This window comes from Pogona vitticeps, chromosome 6 (genome assembly GCF_051106095.1).
Source record: "Pogona vitticeps strain Pit_001003342236 chromosome 6, PviZW2.1, whole genome shotgun sequence".
Lineage (NCBI taxonomy): Eukaryota > Metazoa > Chordata > Lepidosauria > Squamata > Agamidae > Pogona > Pogona vitticeps.
Genome location: NC_135788.1, coordinates 65304466 through 65321258, shown reverse-complemented (window position 1 = coordinate 65321258; position 16793 = coordinate 65304466). Strand labels below are relative to the sequence as shown.

Genomic DNA, 16793 nt, shown 5'->3' with positions numbered 1-16793 from the left:
GTAAAGGCTACTTTAGGCAAAGGATATGGCATACTGCACCTTTGTACATTCACAACACAGTATGTCACTGAAGACATGCTTTGGTCCTAGATGACTGTCATGTTAATATTTACTATTCTTATATAGACAACAAACAATAGTTGACAATCTGATGCTTAATGTAGTAAGCCAAAAATACAGCAGGCCCATTGAATTATTTTAAAGAGAAAGGCGGGGTTAAAATATTTTTAATAAATAAATAATAAAATCAATGAGGGTTTAGTGAATCTGCAAGTTCCATTGATTCAAATGGACCTACTCTAACTAACACTTCTTATGTCATAGGAGCCTCATGGTGCAGTGGTATAACTGTACTACTGCAGCAAAGACTGCTCACAACCTGAATTTGATCTAGGCGCAGGTAGCCAGTTCAAGGCTGAATCAACCTTCCATCCATCCGAGGTCAGTAAACTGAGTGCCCTTCTTATTGGGGGTGGGGACAGCAATATGTAATCTACATAATTAAAGTTGTAAACCACCCAGAGTTCTTTAAGCCTATGGGATGGTATATAAGCAACACACACTTTGCTTTTTTACCTTTGCTATGCTAAAGTAAATCACAGTTAGACTTAGCCCATTTGAATCAATGGAACTTATGGAGATGTTGACTCACTAAACATCATTGATTTAATGGGTCTTTTCTAGTGCAATTTGCTACACTAAGCAATAGGATTTTGGTCTCAGTTACAATAACTGCATCACATCAACAAAATCTCCTTTTTAAAACAAATGTTCCGGCAGAAATTCACATATATGCTTGGCTCTGCTCACCAAAAGTGGTTCATCAAACCACAGAATTCCATGGCTTCTCTATAATGATCATACCATTCATGATAGGAGTCTCCTATAACATGGCAGAATTTCTCTGTCTTGTCTGTAGGTGGGATTTCTCCTCATTACAAGTGTTTCATCAGACAAACACTTAAAGCTGTACCACTCCTCTGTCTATGCAAATGATAACCAATCTCTGCAGGACTAACAGGCCTTATGCTCTCTAAGATACTGAATTACAGTTTCCACTAGCAGTTTGGATGCTGCTAAGGTAATCAAATGTGAAGACAAACTCAATGTACAGTGGGGTCTTGACTTGAGAACTTAATCCGTATTGGAAGGCGGTCTCAAGTCAAAAAGTTCTCAAGTCAAATCTGCATTTCCCATAGGAATGCATTGAAAACCATTTGATCCGTATTTGCTCTTTTCCGTCCATAGAAACTAATGGGAAGCTGCTATTCCGCCTTCGGCCACTAGAGGGGGAATATTTTGTTTCTTTTTTTCTTAGGTCAAGAAAGGTTCAGGGAAGGCAGGGAAAATACAGTCCAGGCAGTACAGTACCAGGCAGTCCGAAGACTGTCTCCCAATCCACTCTCTAAACGCTGGGAGGAAAGAGGAGGCAGACAGGCACCCTTTTCACTGGCCAACAGTTAACTGAAAGTTCACTTTTTGCACTTTTCCTGCCTCCCACGTGGGTTTTTTTCAGTTCTTAACTCAAATCTAAGTACTTAAGTCAAGTCAATATTTTCCTATGAGAGCGATTCTTAAGTCAAAATGTTCTTAACTCAAGTCGTTCTTAAGTCAAGACCCCACTGTACAGAGATAAGCTGAATATACTCAGAAACAAAATTTTGAAGTCAATCAATTTATTGTATGTACTCTGCTTTTGTATCAGTAGGACACACAAACTGACATCACAACATAAGAAAACAGAAAGACAAATCAAGATGGCGGACACAAATGCATTATGAATTCTACTTTAAATAATTATGAACATTTTTTCCAAAGCCAACCTTTTATATAAATGTTTCATGGATAATAGATTTACTTACTTTACAGTAATTATATATTATTCAGTACCAACATTTATTGTTTGACATCATTATTCTTTCCTAAATATTTCTGCAACTTTTTGCTTCTATGGTTCACGCAGGATAGTTTTTGTCTTTTACATGAGAACTCGCATTTCAATGGATTTCTTTATATGTAAAAGCAATTAAAATTTTTTCCCTAAGAACTCTGGGAAACATGTATGTTGAAAACCAGCACTGTTCTTCTCCCTACCTCCAAGTCATCCAGGAATATGTGCCATTAAAAGATCTCTCACACAAAGCAGTGACTCTTACCAATGTGCATACACATAAACACACACACAAAAAGAATTGAATCTACTTCTGATAATATCTCACCCGTGCAGTGGCAAAATCTGCTGATACCATGCCTCCTTCAAGAGGTCAGCAAAATGAAGATTTACTTAATGTATTTACAGTTATCAATAGCAATAAAAGGTAACAACCAATATGCTGACAATGAATATAAGCATTTTAACAGCAGTGTGATGGAAAGAGAGAAGACATTTCAAAGTTAACATTTTGACAATAAGATGAGTAATGGTGGCAGGCTATGCACGTGTGTGTGTGCGTATGTGCATGTGTGAGATGGAGGAGGGAGGGAGGGAGAGAAAGCCCAAAAACGTTCAAACTACTCTGTTTCCCCGAAAATAAGACCTAACCTGAAAATAAGCCCTAGTATGATTTTTTAGGATGCTCGTAATATAAGCCCTACGCCCAAAATAAGCCCCAGTTAAGAAACACTCCGCCCTCCACCATTGTGTAGCAACCAGAAGAAGATGACATGACTGTATTTGAATAAACATAGGTTGTTGCCCATGAAAAAAATAAAACATCCCCTGAAAATAAGTCCTGATGTGCTTTTTGGAGCAAAAATTAATATAAGGCCCTGTCTTATTACAATGTTTGCACCACAAATTAAGTTTTGAGCAGTATATTCACAGAAAAAATTCTTGCAAATCAAAAATCAAGATAGGAAACATTGGTTCCAGTCTTTCAACCTTTTTATCAGGCTAAGCATTAAGAGAACTATCTCCATTCAATCCAAGTTCTATTATCTGTTACACAAAACTCAACAGCAGACTTTTCACTTCAGGGGCCTTATACAAATATTATCCAACACTGTTTTTTGCTGTTGTTGTTTGGTAATAGACCCCACAGCTATGTTACATTTTAGAGACAGTTCTATCTCTACAAGCTTTATGAAACCCAGTGTTCAAGCCTATCAGGCACAGTATGCCAAGAACCCCAATAACCAAAGAACAAATTCATTAAAACCAGCACAGAATTTTAAAAATGTTTCCGATTCCTACATGCATGGGGAACTACAGTGGTGCCTCGACTTACGAACTTAATTGGTCCTGGAACTCTGGTCGTAACTCAAAATGGTCGTAAGTCGAAGCACCATTTCCCATGGGAATGCATTGAAACCAGCCAATGGAAAAAATCATCAAAAAAACAAAACACTGCAAGACCCATTGGAAATGTGATTAATCCGTTCAGGCCAAAGGTAGAAAAAAAAAGAAAAGCAAACAAACCGTGCAAGACACTACAGAAATTTTAAAAAAGCAAAGCAAAAAGCAAACAAATGGTGCAAGACCCATCGGAAATGTGATTAACCCATTCTGGCTAAGGGGGAGGAGGGAAAAGCAAACAAACCGTGCAAGACCCTTCAGAAATGCAAAAAAAAAGCAAAGCATAAAGCAAACAAACCATGCAAGACCCTTCGGAAATACAAAAAAAAAAAGCAAAGCAAAAAGCAAACAAACCCTGCAAGACCCATCGGAAATTGGGGGGGTGACAAAAAGCAAACAGACCCTGCAATACCCATTGGAAATGGCGGGAAAAAAACCCAAAAGCAAACAGACCTTGCAAGACCCAGCAAAAATGGGGGGAAAACAAACCAAAAAACAAACAAACTCTGCAAGACCCATCGGAAATGGAAAAACAAACAAACCCTGCAAGACTCATTACAGCATAGAAACATAATCCCACAACCCAACCCAAAACCACACTGCAAAACCCACCCAGAACAGTTTTTAAAAAGTAGAAAGCAGCACCTTACCAAGCAGTCCGAAGCCTCCTCCGATTGCACACTCTCTAACTGCTCAGACGAAAGAGGTACAAAGAAGCAGCCTCTTCGCCACCAACGGTTAGCAATTTGAATTCTCTGCCTTTTTTCCCTGCCCTTTTCTGGTTGTAACTCAAAGCTTCAGTTGCAAGTAGAAGTAAAAGTTTGCAGCCAGAGCTGATCGTAACTCAAAATGGTCGTATGCCGGGACATTCATAAGTCGAGGCACCACTGTATGTTTCAATGCCCAAACAACCTTCACATCTAGACCCATTTCATACTTTTTGTTAGACATTCCAGACATTCTCATTTCATGAGCATATTCCCTCAAGCTACCTTATAGAAAAAAGATGCTATGTGAATTCCTCATATTTCAATATAGCCAATGGATATGTTACAAAAACCAGTCCTGCTTAATTTCCCTGAATGAGAACATATTTGAATGCCTTTCTTATCTGCAAAAAAAATTCTAGCTGTATGTTTAGCTGGAAGAAGAAAGGTGACATTTTTGGTGGCTATGCCAAAATCCCAGAACTCCCATGCAAGGGAGGTCCATCTCGCTCCCTCATTAATGATCTTCTGGATGCTGATAGAGGCCTTGCTTTTTAGATAGCCATTAACATGCAATTTTTAATTTCCTGTTTAATCTGTTTAGTTTGTGTTTAGTATTTTCAACATTTTGATTACTGGTTTTTTATTGTTTGTAGCTCTTTTTATGCTTTAACGTTTAGCTGAATTAATCCTTTCAGACTGTAAAAGCATTTTAATAATCAACCTCACAATTTCTGTTGTGAGCTGTCTTGTGTTCCCAGAAGAAAAAGCAGAGTATAGGCATTTAAAAATAAACAGATAAATTAAGCTTCCTCTTAAAAAAAAATATGTACTGTGTAATGGGTACCGCCTGGTAAAATAAAATCTTTTTACCTCACACTTTGCCAATAGGGCTTACATTCAGAGGCAGCCTTGGTTCCTTGAAAATCATGGTTTGCAAATCAAGAGGCAGCTCCACGAAAGAAACCAATGGAAATCTAGGGCTCTTAAAACCATGATTTGCCATCCCACTTCAAAATATTTATTTATTTATTTATTTATTTATTTATTTATTTATTTATTTATTTTATTTCTATCCCGCCTATCTGGACATATTAGCCCACTCTAGGCGGCTTACAATAAAAGAAACAATATAATTTTAAAACATTGCACCTAAACTAAGATAGAAATCAAAGAAAGATATAAGAAAAGAAAAATCGTCAGGAGTTTTCTGTTGGGAAAGCCTGCCTATACATCAATGTTTTTAGTTGTTTCTTAAAAATGTCCAGCGAGGGAGCCACGCGAATCTCAGGAGGTAAGTTGTTCCAGAGACGAGGAGCCACCGCCGAGAAGGCCCGATTTAGAGTTGCAGTTCCTACAGTTTCAATAAAACCATGGTTTACATGGATAAACATCAGGATGAAAGGGGGAGAAATCACTTTGGAGAGAAATCACACATAGGCGCTCATGAGGCTGGCTCCTGATTTAAAAAAAAACACAAATTTTGCAGGAAGCCACCACTATAGCTTTGATACTTAAAAGTGTAAAATACTGTTATCATCCTTGCATACTGACAACAATAAAGTACCCTCAGGCACTTGATTATGCATGCAAGGAGGGGAATGAGATAGAGAGTGTAGGGATAGCAGTCATGTTTCTAACAAAGGGAATAAAAATAATACATATGTGTGTGGTCTTTCCCACCAAATGGCTCAGTTGCTCACTTTGTCTGCCTTTCAGTATACACTTCAACAGTATACAGACCTGTCAAAAGCTATTTTTAAAGTGTCTTAAAATGTTTGAAACCTGTTTTAAATGTTTGGGATCGTTAGTACACCATCTAAAACGTGTGCAAACTTAATTTGGCTTTGTTTTGACTCTTTGTTAATTTTTGGTGAATTTTTCCCCCCATTGAAATGCATTGAACCTAAGTTTGACAGCTGTCAAACGGGCACTTCAATGCATTCCAATGGGGGAGAAAAAAATTCACCAAAAAATAACGAAGAGTCAGAACAAAGCCAAATTAAGTTTGCACACGTTTTACAAGGTGCTCTAACGAATCCAAGCATTTAAAACAGTTTCCGAGTCTTCGTTAATTTTTGGTGAATTCCGCCCCCATTGGAAAGCATTGAACTGCAGGTTTGACAGCTGTCAAACTGACAGTTCAATGCTTTCCAATGGGGGGAAAAATTCACCAAAAATTAACGAAGAGTCAGAACAAAGCCAAATTAAGTTTGCAAAGATTTTAGAAGGTGCATTAACGATCCCAAGCATTTAAAACCGTTTTGAACCTTTTAAGACACTTTAAAAATAGCGAAAATGGAACATCACTAAGCAAAACAGGAGACCTAAAACTGTCATCGCTAAGCGAGGCAAGGTCCCGAACATCATTATGCGAATTTTCCCCATAGGAAACATCATTAAATGGAGTGCAAAATCGCTCCAAAAACCTCATCGCTAAGCGAATACATTGTTAAACGAGGCAATCGCTAAGCAAGGCACCGCTGTAAATAGGGCATGAGAGATGGTTTCCAATGGAGAAAACAAAAAATTACCATAAATTAACGAAGTGTCAGAACAACACCAAAATCAGTTTGCATAGGTTTCAGGAGGTGGGCTAACCATTGCAAGCATTTAAAACGGCTTCCAAACATTGTAACACATTTTTACAGGAACAAAAAAGAGACATCGTTGTGTGAAAATCCCCCATAGGAAACATCGCTGTGTGAGGCGGCAAATTTAACAGAAAAAGGCATCATTGTGTGAATTCATCGTTGTGTGAGGCACCCGTTGTGCGAGGCACCACTGTACAGTATTTCCATTTGCCTAACCTTAGACTTCCGCCACCCTTCTTCATTGGAGAGCCATGGGTATTATTACGAGACAGAGAGAAATAAACAGACAGACAGAATACAAAAAGTCCCCAGAAGCTTTTAATCACAGATGAGGAACAATAACTTAATTTATGTCCATATAATTAATGACTAATGGGGGGAAAACGAGGGTAGAGTTGGAACTAGTTATTAGGAACGAAAAACACTTGGCAAGCGTAAACAGAACTTGAGTTCAAAAAGGCTGCAACACTTAATTATTATTGATTAAAAGCTTTTTCATTGACTGAAAAGACATAACTTAAACAGCAAGAATACTGGAAACTATTATTTTAATATAAATGCTATAAATAGAAAGCATCCAATTAAGAGCTGCAATTTCTCTTTAGATGCATACACACACACACACACACACACACACACACACACACACACACAGAGAGAGAGAGAGGAATGTCTTTTTGAAGAGGTGATCTCCTGTGCATCAATAATTAAGCAAGTACCCTTCCAGCAGTTACACTGTTTTATGCACATATAGATTTACAGCACAAGCTGACTCAACACTGCATTCCACAATGTTTAATGAGATAGCTAGGTATGGGCATGCAGAACTGCAACCTATGTATACTATCTTGAAGGAACTGTATTGAACACTGCTTGTAGTTCAAGCTGCAATCCAAAACAAACCGAAGTGTCTGACTAATTCATTTCTAAACCAGAGACACCAACACTAAAGCCTTCACAAATGTTTCTGTAGCTTTTACCCGTATGCAATAGGCCCCATGTGCAGGGCCTCGAATTGTTCTTGAACTACAGCTCCCAGAAGCCCTAGCCACTGCTGGTGAGGGCGACTGGGAGTTGTAGTCCAGGAACATCTGGGAACCCAAGTATGGGACCACTGCCTCAGTCCCCCAATGTGCACCTGTTGATTGGTGATGAAAAAGTGCTTACAAGGGTGCCTCCAAAGCTACATTCAACTGCAATATACTCACACTTACTAGAGAGTAATGCACCCTTTCTCCTTCATGGATTGATGCCTTGTCGTGGTGAAGGGCCTTGAGTAACTCAGAGAAGCTATGGGCTGTGCCGTGCAGGGACACCCAAGACAGACAGGTCATAGTGGAGAGTTCTGACTAAACGTGATCCACCTGGAGTAGGAATTGGCAAGCCATTCCAGTATCTTTGCCAAGTTACCCCATGAACACAAACAAAAGGCTAAAAGATATGATGCTGGAAGATGGGCCCTCAGGTCGGAAGGTGTCCAACATGCTACTGAGGAAGAGCGGAGGACAAGTACAAGTAGCTCTAGAGCTAGTGAAGTGCTAGGGCCAAAGCCGAAAGGATGCTCAGCAGCGGATGTGCCTGGAAGTAAAAGGAAAGTCCGATGCTGCAAAGAAAAATACTGCATAGGAACCTGGAATGTAAGATCTATGAACCTTGGTAAGCTCGATGTGGTCAAACAGGAGATGACAAGAATAAACATTGACATCCTGGGTGTCAGTGAACTAAAATGGGTGGGAATGGGTGAATTCAATTCAGATGATTATCATATCCACTATTGTGGGCAAGAATCCTGTAGAAGAAATGGAGTAGCCCTCATAGTCAACAAAAGAGTGGGAAAAGCTGTAATGGGATATAATCTCAAAAATGACAGAATGATTTCAATACGAATCCAAGGCAGACCTTTCAACATCACAGTAATCCAAGTTTATGCACCAACCACCGAGGAGACGGAAACTGACCAATTTTATGAAGACTTACAACACCTTCTAGAACTGACACCAAAGAAAGATGTTCTTCTCATTCTAGAGGATTGGAATGCTAAAGTAGGGAGTCAAGAGATAAAAGGAACAACAGGGAAGTTTAGCCTTGGAGTTCAAAATGAAACAGGGCAAATGCTAATAGAGTTTTGTCAAGAGAACAAGCTGGTCATCACAAACACTGTTTTCCAACAACACAAGAGGCGACTCTACACATGGACATCACCAGATGGGTAATACTGAAATCAGATTGATTATGTTATCTGCAGCCAAAGATGGAGAAGCTCTATGCAGTGAGTAAAAACAAGACCTGGAGCTGATTGTGGTTCTCATAGCAAAATTCAAGCTTAAACTGAAGAGAGTAGGAAAAACCACTGGGCTAGTCAGGTATAATCTAAACCAAATCCCTTATCAATACACAGTGATAACGAAGAACAGATTTAAGGAACTCGATTTGGTGGACAGAGTGCCTGAAGAACTTTGGATAGAGGCTCGTAAGATTGTAAAGGAAGCAGAAACAAAAACCATCCCAAAGAAAAGGAAATGCAAGAAAGCAAAGTGGCTGTCCAACGAGGCCATACAAATAGAGAAGAGAAAGTTAGAGAAAATGGAATGCTGACTTCCAAAGAATAGCAAGGAGAGACAAGAGGGCCTTCTTAAATGAACACTGCAAAGAAATAGAGGAAAATAATAGAAAAGGAAAAACCAGAGATCTGTTCAGGAAAACTGGAGATATTAAAGAAAAACTTTGTGCAAAGATGGACATGATAAAGGACAAAAATGGTAGGGACCTCACAGAAGAAGAAGATATCAAGAAGAGGTGGCAAGAATACACAGAGGACAACCCAGATAGTGTGGTTGCTGACCTTGAGCCAGACATCCTAGAGAGTGAAGTCAAGTGGGCCTTAGAAAGCCTGGCTAACAACAAGGCCAGTGGAGGTGAGGGCATTCCAGTTTAACTATTTAAAATCTTGAAAGATGATGCTGTTAAGGTGCTACATTCAATATGCCAGCAAGTTTGGAAAACTCAACAGTGGACAAAGGATTGGAAAAGATCAGTCTACATCCCAATCCCAAAGAAGGGCAGTGCCAAAGAATGCTCCAACGACCATACAATTGCACTCATTTCACACGCTCAAAATCTTCAATGGTAGGCTTCAGCAGTATGTGGACTGAGAACTCCCAGAAGTACAAGCTGGAATCCGAAGGGGCAGAGGGACTAGAGACCAAATTGCTAACATGTGCTGGATTATGAAGAAAAAAAAACATCTACTTCTGCTTCATTGACTACGCAAAAGCCTTTGACTGTGTGGACCACAGCAAACTATGGCAAGTCCTTAAAGAAATGGGAGTGCCTGACCACCTTATCTATCTCCTGAGAAACCTATACGTGGGACAGGAAGCAACAGTAAGAACTGGATATGGAACAACCGATCGGTTCAAAATTGGGAAAGGAGTACAACAAGGCTGTATATCAGGGATGGGCATTTAATTTCTATAGGGGGGCTACATGAAAAATTTGAACTGTGTTCGGGGGCTGAACCAAGTTTACTTAAACATAAAATGAAACAGTGATGTTATGACTGTTTTTATTTTAAACTTGTTAATCTTCACAAATACTAAAGAGTTTTTTGTGGTATTTTAAGGATAAGCAACTGATCAACTTTATACAAAAAGCTATAAATGGTTTTGATGTTCAAAACTGTCCGCGGGCCAGAGAGGAGTGGCTAGCGAGCTGTATGTGGCCCTCGGGCCGCACTTTGCCCAGGTCTGCTGTATATTGTCCCTCGGGTTATTTAATTTATATGCAGAATAAATCATGCGGAAGGCCAGACTGGAGGAATTCCAAACCGGAATTAAGATTGCCAGAAGAAATATCAACAACCTCTGATATCCAGATGATACCACTCTGATGGCAGAAAGTGAGGAGGACTTAAAGAACCTCTTAATGAGGGTGAAAGAGGAGAGCGCAAAAAACGGTCTGAAACGCAACATCAAAAAAAACTAAAATCATGGCCACTGGTCCCATCACCTCCTGGCAAATAGAAAGGGAAGATATGGAGGCACTGACAGATTTTACCTTCTTGGGTTCCATGATCACTGCAGCTGGTGATAGCAGCCACGAAATTAAAAGACTCCTGCTTCTTGGGAGGAAAGCGATGACAAACGTTGACAGCATCTTAAAAATCAGAGACATCACCTTGCCAACAAAAGTCCGCATAGTCAAAGCTATGGTTTTTCCTGTAGTGAAGTATGGAAGTGAGAGCTGGACCATAAAGAAAGCTGACCGCCAAAGGATTGGTGCTTTTGAATTGTGGTGCTGGAGGAGGCTCTTGAAAGTCCCCTGGACTGCAAGAAGAACAAACCTATCCATTCTAAAGGAAATCAACCCTGAGTGCTCACTGGAAGGACAGATCTTGAACCTGAGGCTCCAATACTTTGGCCATCTCATGAGAAAACTCCCTGGAAAAGACTCTGATGTTAGGAAAGTGTGAAGGCAATAGGAGAAGGGGACGACAGAGGATGAGATGGTTGGACAATGTCTTCGAAGCTAGGGGGGGCAGTGGAGGACAGGAGGGCCTGGTGTGCTCTGGTCCATGGGGTTACGAAGAGTCAGGCATGACTAAACAACAACAATTCACCCTTTAATTCAGCAGATACCTCCATGCATTCAAAGTTATGATCACATTCAGTAAGGATTTTATTTTTACATACTACAGATCTGTATCTTGACATTAAACTTTAGTTTGAAGGTAAATCATGGATTCAGCTGAAGTGGCCACACCAATTCAGAAACTAAATTAAAGCTAAATCGTCGAATTGATTTTGTCTTGTTGAAGTATTTTGGCTTTGCTTAAGATTTCGGGCTGCTAACCGTTGCACGAGGAGCTACGAGAGTAAAAAGCACGGGGAAGGGGAGGATTCGCACACGTTGTTACTGCCTGTGAGATTAGCTGGGGAGCAACTTCATTCGGTGTGAAGGAGGCATGATGCCACGACTTTTAATACGACTGGCAACACCAACGAGCTTTCTTCCGTTGTGTTTCTACATCGTGCAGCTCCAAATCACCACCCCTAAGTGACTTCCACCTAAACCTTTCCTTCTACGAAAGCCTTGCCCTGGCTCTTCAACCATCCCTTTTCTTCAAACGTACAATCCTAGTTCCGTGCCTTCCTTTCTTCCGCCGTTTGCTGCCACCCCCCATCCGATTATCCCGATTTCTCTGGCTTCCTACTTTATTCTCCGAAAACGTAATATCCACACGCCCGACCTTTCGTTCTCTCCACTTTTTAAATGCTTTAAAACTTTGCACGCGGAGCTCTTAAAACCCAGCTGGTAACATGATTCATCGCATTACTACAAGGTTTACCTTCTCCTCTGCTTCCGCCATAATGATGCTGCCGATCACATGAGAGTTCCCGGAAGGAAGAAGCCGCTGGCATGCCGGGTAATGTAGTTTCCCTGCCAGGCTCTTGTTTTCCCCGGTTCCTGAAACATTGCTAGAGATAGGCGTGCTGGCTCGCCCGCAAGATAAAGGCAAAAACTTAGCAGAGATGAGTTTGTTCGGTACAGTACTTGAAGCATGAAACAAAAATGCTCGGCCGCTATGGGGGCGACTTGTAGCATTTGGGGGGACGGCCGTCCCAAACACCACAATCACAAAGTCGCGCAAATTTCAGAATGTTTGCTTAGAAATCAAGGGCGCACTGGGCTCAGTGGCGCTTGCTCCATAGGAAGTTCACAGGATCGTAGTACTATTTACAGTGTTCACAGAATTACAGTCTTATTCCGCTTCTTCACATATACTTTTTTTAAGAAATGAACAGTACAGGTTAGAATTATTGTTATTACTTTTAGAAAGCATGTTTATAACTACCAAGTGATTTTCATGGACCCATAAATAGGGATGGGGCACTCACATCTATGTTATATTTTGCATTAGTAAGGAAGCTTTACACGAACTACGAACTGTTTGAAAGTTCTTGTTGCTGTTATGTATGGTCAAGTTGGTTCTGACTTATGACAACCCTACCAATGAGGAATCTCCAGAATATCCTGTCTTCAGCAGCCCTGCAAACTCAAACCTGTGGTTTCTTTGGGGAGTCAATCCATCTCATATTTTGTCTCCTTTTTTTCCTGCTACCTTCAACCTTTCCCAGCATTACTGCCTTTTCCAGAGGATCCTATCATCTCATCATATGCCCAAAATAGAACAGCTTCAGTTTCAGCATTTTTGCCTCCAGAGATAGTTCAGGCTTGATTTCATTTCTGACGCACCTTGTTTGTCTTTCTGGTGGTCCGGGGTATTTGCAAAGCCGTCCTCCAGCACCACATTTCAAACCATTTTTTTTCTGTCAGCTTTCTTAACTGTCCATCTTTTACACCCTTACATGATTGGAAACAGGGATGATCTTGATCTTTAGTAATCTATACCTGATTATCTTTTCCAGTTCCTTCAGTGCTGTTCTTCCTAATCTCAGTCTTCTCTCTGATATCTTGGCTGCAGTCTCCATTTCAACTGCAGTCCTGCTTTGGCACTTCTTTCACTTTCTCTAAAAGTCATTTCAAGTCATTGCTGCTTTCTGCCAGTAAGATGGTGTAATTTTGCATCTCTTAAGTTATTGATGTTTCTTCCAACACTTTTCACTCCTTCTGAATCTAGTCCAGCTTTCGGTATAAGTTCTGCATATAGATTGAACAGATAAGAGGATAAAGTGCAATGCTTTCTGGCACCTTTGCCTACAGGAAACCATTCTGTCTCTCCTTATTCTGTCCTAGCAGTAGCTTCTTGTCCGCAGTAGCTTTCTTGTTTGAAAGATCTGGAGTTCTTTTACTCCTGCTATAGGGGGAAGTTGAATAGTAATTGTGGAGGAGGAACTAGTGGGCACTCTCAGCTTTGTGGAAATCATCATGAATCACTTCTATCATTTCTGCAAGCAGCTCACAGTGTTCACTGTTTAACAACAAAGCAGAAGTTAAGGCAATACTGTTATTGGAAAAGAGTGATGGAGAAGGGTGTACATCTCTGCAGCTTCTGTCTGACAAACAGTTGTTAAAAGTACAGGAGCCTCCTAGATAAAAGATGGCAACTCTAGCAGGAAAGATAGCAGTTTAATCCAAAGTCCACAGAGTAGACAGAAATCTTAATTTTGCTTACTGTCACTTTGTTCCATATTTAAATATTAAGAATCTGGAATGTTTGTCCTCCACCTTCATGTTATCTATATATTATTAGTATGTATTCTCTTTTCTGCTTTTCCTTGTCTCGTTCTGCTACAGTAAGCTTTGATAATTTTGCTATTCATGTTAAATAGATTACAGTCAAAACTCATTTGTATTTTACCTTGAGAAATGTTTTAGTTTTTTTCCTTTTCACACATATGTAAGGAGAAGTATTTAGCCTTCCACCTACTAAAGAGTTTGTGTTCTGCTGCAGAGAAATGATGGATGGAGGTTGTCAAAGCATCCCTCCAGAATGAAGACTCTGTTTCCATTTAGAATACTGCAAATGAAAATATCAAGGACCAGATTTAAGAAGGAATATACATATAAAGATATGGTGGCTTTTACAATTTTTAAATGTTGTAAATGTAATATTTGCTATTATTTTATACAGTTGTGTAGCTTTGATCTCATGTTATAGGTGTGATCATCCAAGACCGAGCACAGCTGATAGAATGCTGGGTGCAGCAGTACTCTGAGCTATATTCCAGAGAGAATATAGTAATCGAAGAGGCATTAAATAACATTGAGTGCCTGCATGTCTTGGAAGAGTTGGACAGCAAACCAACTTTAGCAGAATTAAAAGCGGCTTTGGATTCCCTCACCTCCGGCAAGGCACCTGGAAAAGATAACATCCCCGCTGAAGTGCTGTAATGAGATCATCACCACCGATCTGTATGAAATCTTTTGCCTTTACTGGAGGGAAGGTGGAGTACCACAGGACATGAAAGATGAAAACATCATTACATTGTATAAAAACAAAAGAGACAGGGGTGACTGCAATAACTACCATGGCATCTCTCTTCTCAGCGTTGTAGGAAAGCTGCTTGCCCGTGTTGTGCTGAAGAGACTCCAGATGCTTGCAGACAGAGTCTATCCAGAACCACAGTGTGGATTTCAAGCTAATAGATCCACCACTGACATAGTATTTTCCCTCAGACACTTGCAGGAGAAATGTAGGGAACTACAGCAGCCACTCTTTGTGGCCTTCATAGATATCACAAAGGCCTTTGATCTGGTTAGCAGGGATGGCCTTTTCAAAATACTTCCCAAGATTGGATGTCCACCTCGACTCCTCAACATCATCAGGTCCTTTCATGAGGGAATGAAGGGCACCATAGTTTTTGATGACTCCGAAGCGGAGTGAAACAGGGCTGTGTCCTCATGCCGACCCTTTGTGGGATCTTTTTTGCTGTCATGCTGAAGCACTCCTTTGGAACTGCAACAGAAGGTGTCTATCTCCAGACTAGATCAGATGGAAAGCTCTTTAATCTCTTTAGGTTGAGAGCGAAGACCAAAGTCCAGCTGAAATGCATGCAGGACTTCCTCTTCGCCAATGATGCAGCTGTTGTTGCCCAATTCTGCTGAAGACCTCCAACAACTTATGAATCATTTTAGCAAAGCCTGCCAAGACTTTGGACTAATGATCAGCCTGAAGAAAACACAAGTCATGGGCCAGGGTGTGGACTCACCTCTCTCTATTACCATCTCCACACAAGAATTGAAGGTTGTTCATGACTTTGTGTACCTTGGCTCAACAATCTCTGACTCTCTCCCGAGCTGGATAAATGCATTGGCAAAGCAACTACTATGTTCTCTAGACTCACAAAGAGAATATGGCTGAATAAGAAGTTGATGGCATATACAAAGATCCAGGTCTATAGAGCCTGTGTCCGAACACTCCTGTACTGCAGTGAGTCCTGGACCCTTTGTGCACGGCAGGAGAGGAAGCTGAACACCCTCCATATGTGTTGTCTCTGATGCATTTTTGGTGTCACCTGGCAGGACAAAGTTCCAAATAGAGTAATCCTAGAAGGAGCTGGAATTTTTAGCATGTATACATTACTGAAACAGTGATGTCTATGTTGGCTCGGACATATCATGAGAATGGCTGATGGTCAGATTCCAGAAGATCACCTGTATTGAGAATTAGTGCAGGGAAATCACCTCAGAGGGAAACCAGAGCTGCAATACAAGGCTATCTGCAAGCGGGATCTGAAGGCCTTAGAAATGGACCTCAACAGATGGGAAACCTTGACATCTGAGCGCCCAGCCTGGAGGCACACAGTGCATCATGACCTCTCGCATTTTTAAGACACATTTGTCCAGCAGGCCAAGGCAAAGAGGCGGTCCCAAAACCAGCAAAATCAGGGAGCTGGACAGGGGACAGATTGTATTTGTCTTCAGTGTGCAATGAATTGTCACTCTCAAATTGGCCTTCTCAGACACACTAGACGCTATTCCAAGTCCTCTATTCAGAGCATGTTACCATAGTCTCTTGAGACTGAAGGATGCCTAATCCTAAAGTTTGATTTATGCTAATCTCACATAAAAATATACATTTTTTTACAGATGCATGTGTATACATAATACCTTCCAATAAACAGTAGGACCCCCATATTCACATGAATGGTATCTGCGGGTTCAGTTACCCACGATTTTTTGCAGCCCTGTATAGAGCATATCAGGGGATGGGCCTTGTCCTGTCTTCTTGTGACCTTTGTCCTGCTTCCTCATATGTTGTATATAGAGTTTTGTGGTTTCAAGCATTTGCAGTAGATCATGGAATGGGGCCCCACAGATATAGGGATCCTACTGCATTAATTTTACAGAACCATTGCCTATTTTGAAATAAATTACATGTACAGTGGTGCCTCGCATAACGTTTTTAATTGGTTCCAAAAAAAAAAACCTTATGCGAAAAAAACTTTATGCGAAACACCATTTCCCATAGAGATGCATTGGAAACCGGTTAATCCGTTCCAATAGGCACGGATTGCCGTCCTTAAGCGAAAAAACCCATAGGAAACATCGTTAAATGATACAATGTATCCTCCATTGGAATGTATTGTAGCTGACTCAATAGGTTTCAATGGCTTTGCAAAGTCAATTTTTGCAAAATTAAGTGTGTCATAAAAGGGTCAAAAATGGTTTTAAATGCTTGGATTAGCTTCTGCACCCTCTAAAACGGATGCAAAAGTTAATTTGGCTTTGATC

The 16793-nt window shown here is 40.5% G+C and overlaps 1 protein-coding gene across 2 annotated transcripts in view; it reads right to left on the bottom strand.

Annotated features, from left to right (window-relative positions):
- VPS41 (VPS41 subunit of HOPS complex) overlaps positions 1-12026 on the bottom strand; it is a 158584-nt gene extending 146558 nt beyond the window's left edge. Inside the window, exon 1 of one of the 2 annotated variants that reach the window (XM_020788161.3) lies at positions 11944-12026. In XM_020788161.3, coding sequence (XP_020643820.2) covers positions 11944-11964 — 21 coding nt within the window. In that variant the 5' untranslated portion in view covers positions 11965-12026. The remainder of the gene's footprint in view (positions 1-11943) is intronic. The other variant, XM_020788162.3, reaches the window with a different exon arrangement.
- Positions 12027-16793: the final 4767 nt, after the last annotated feature.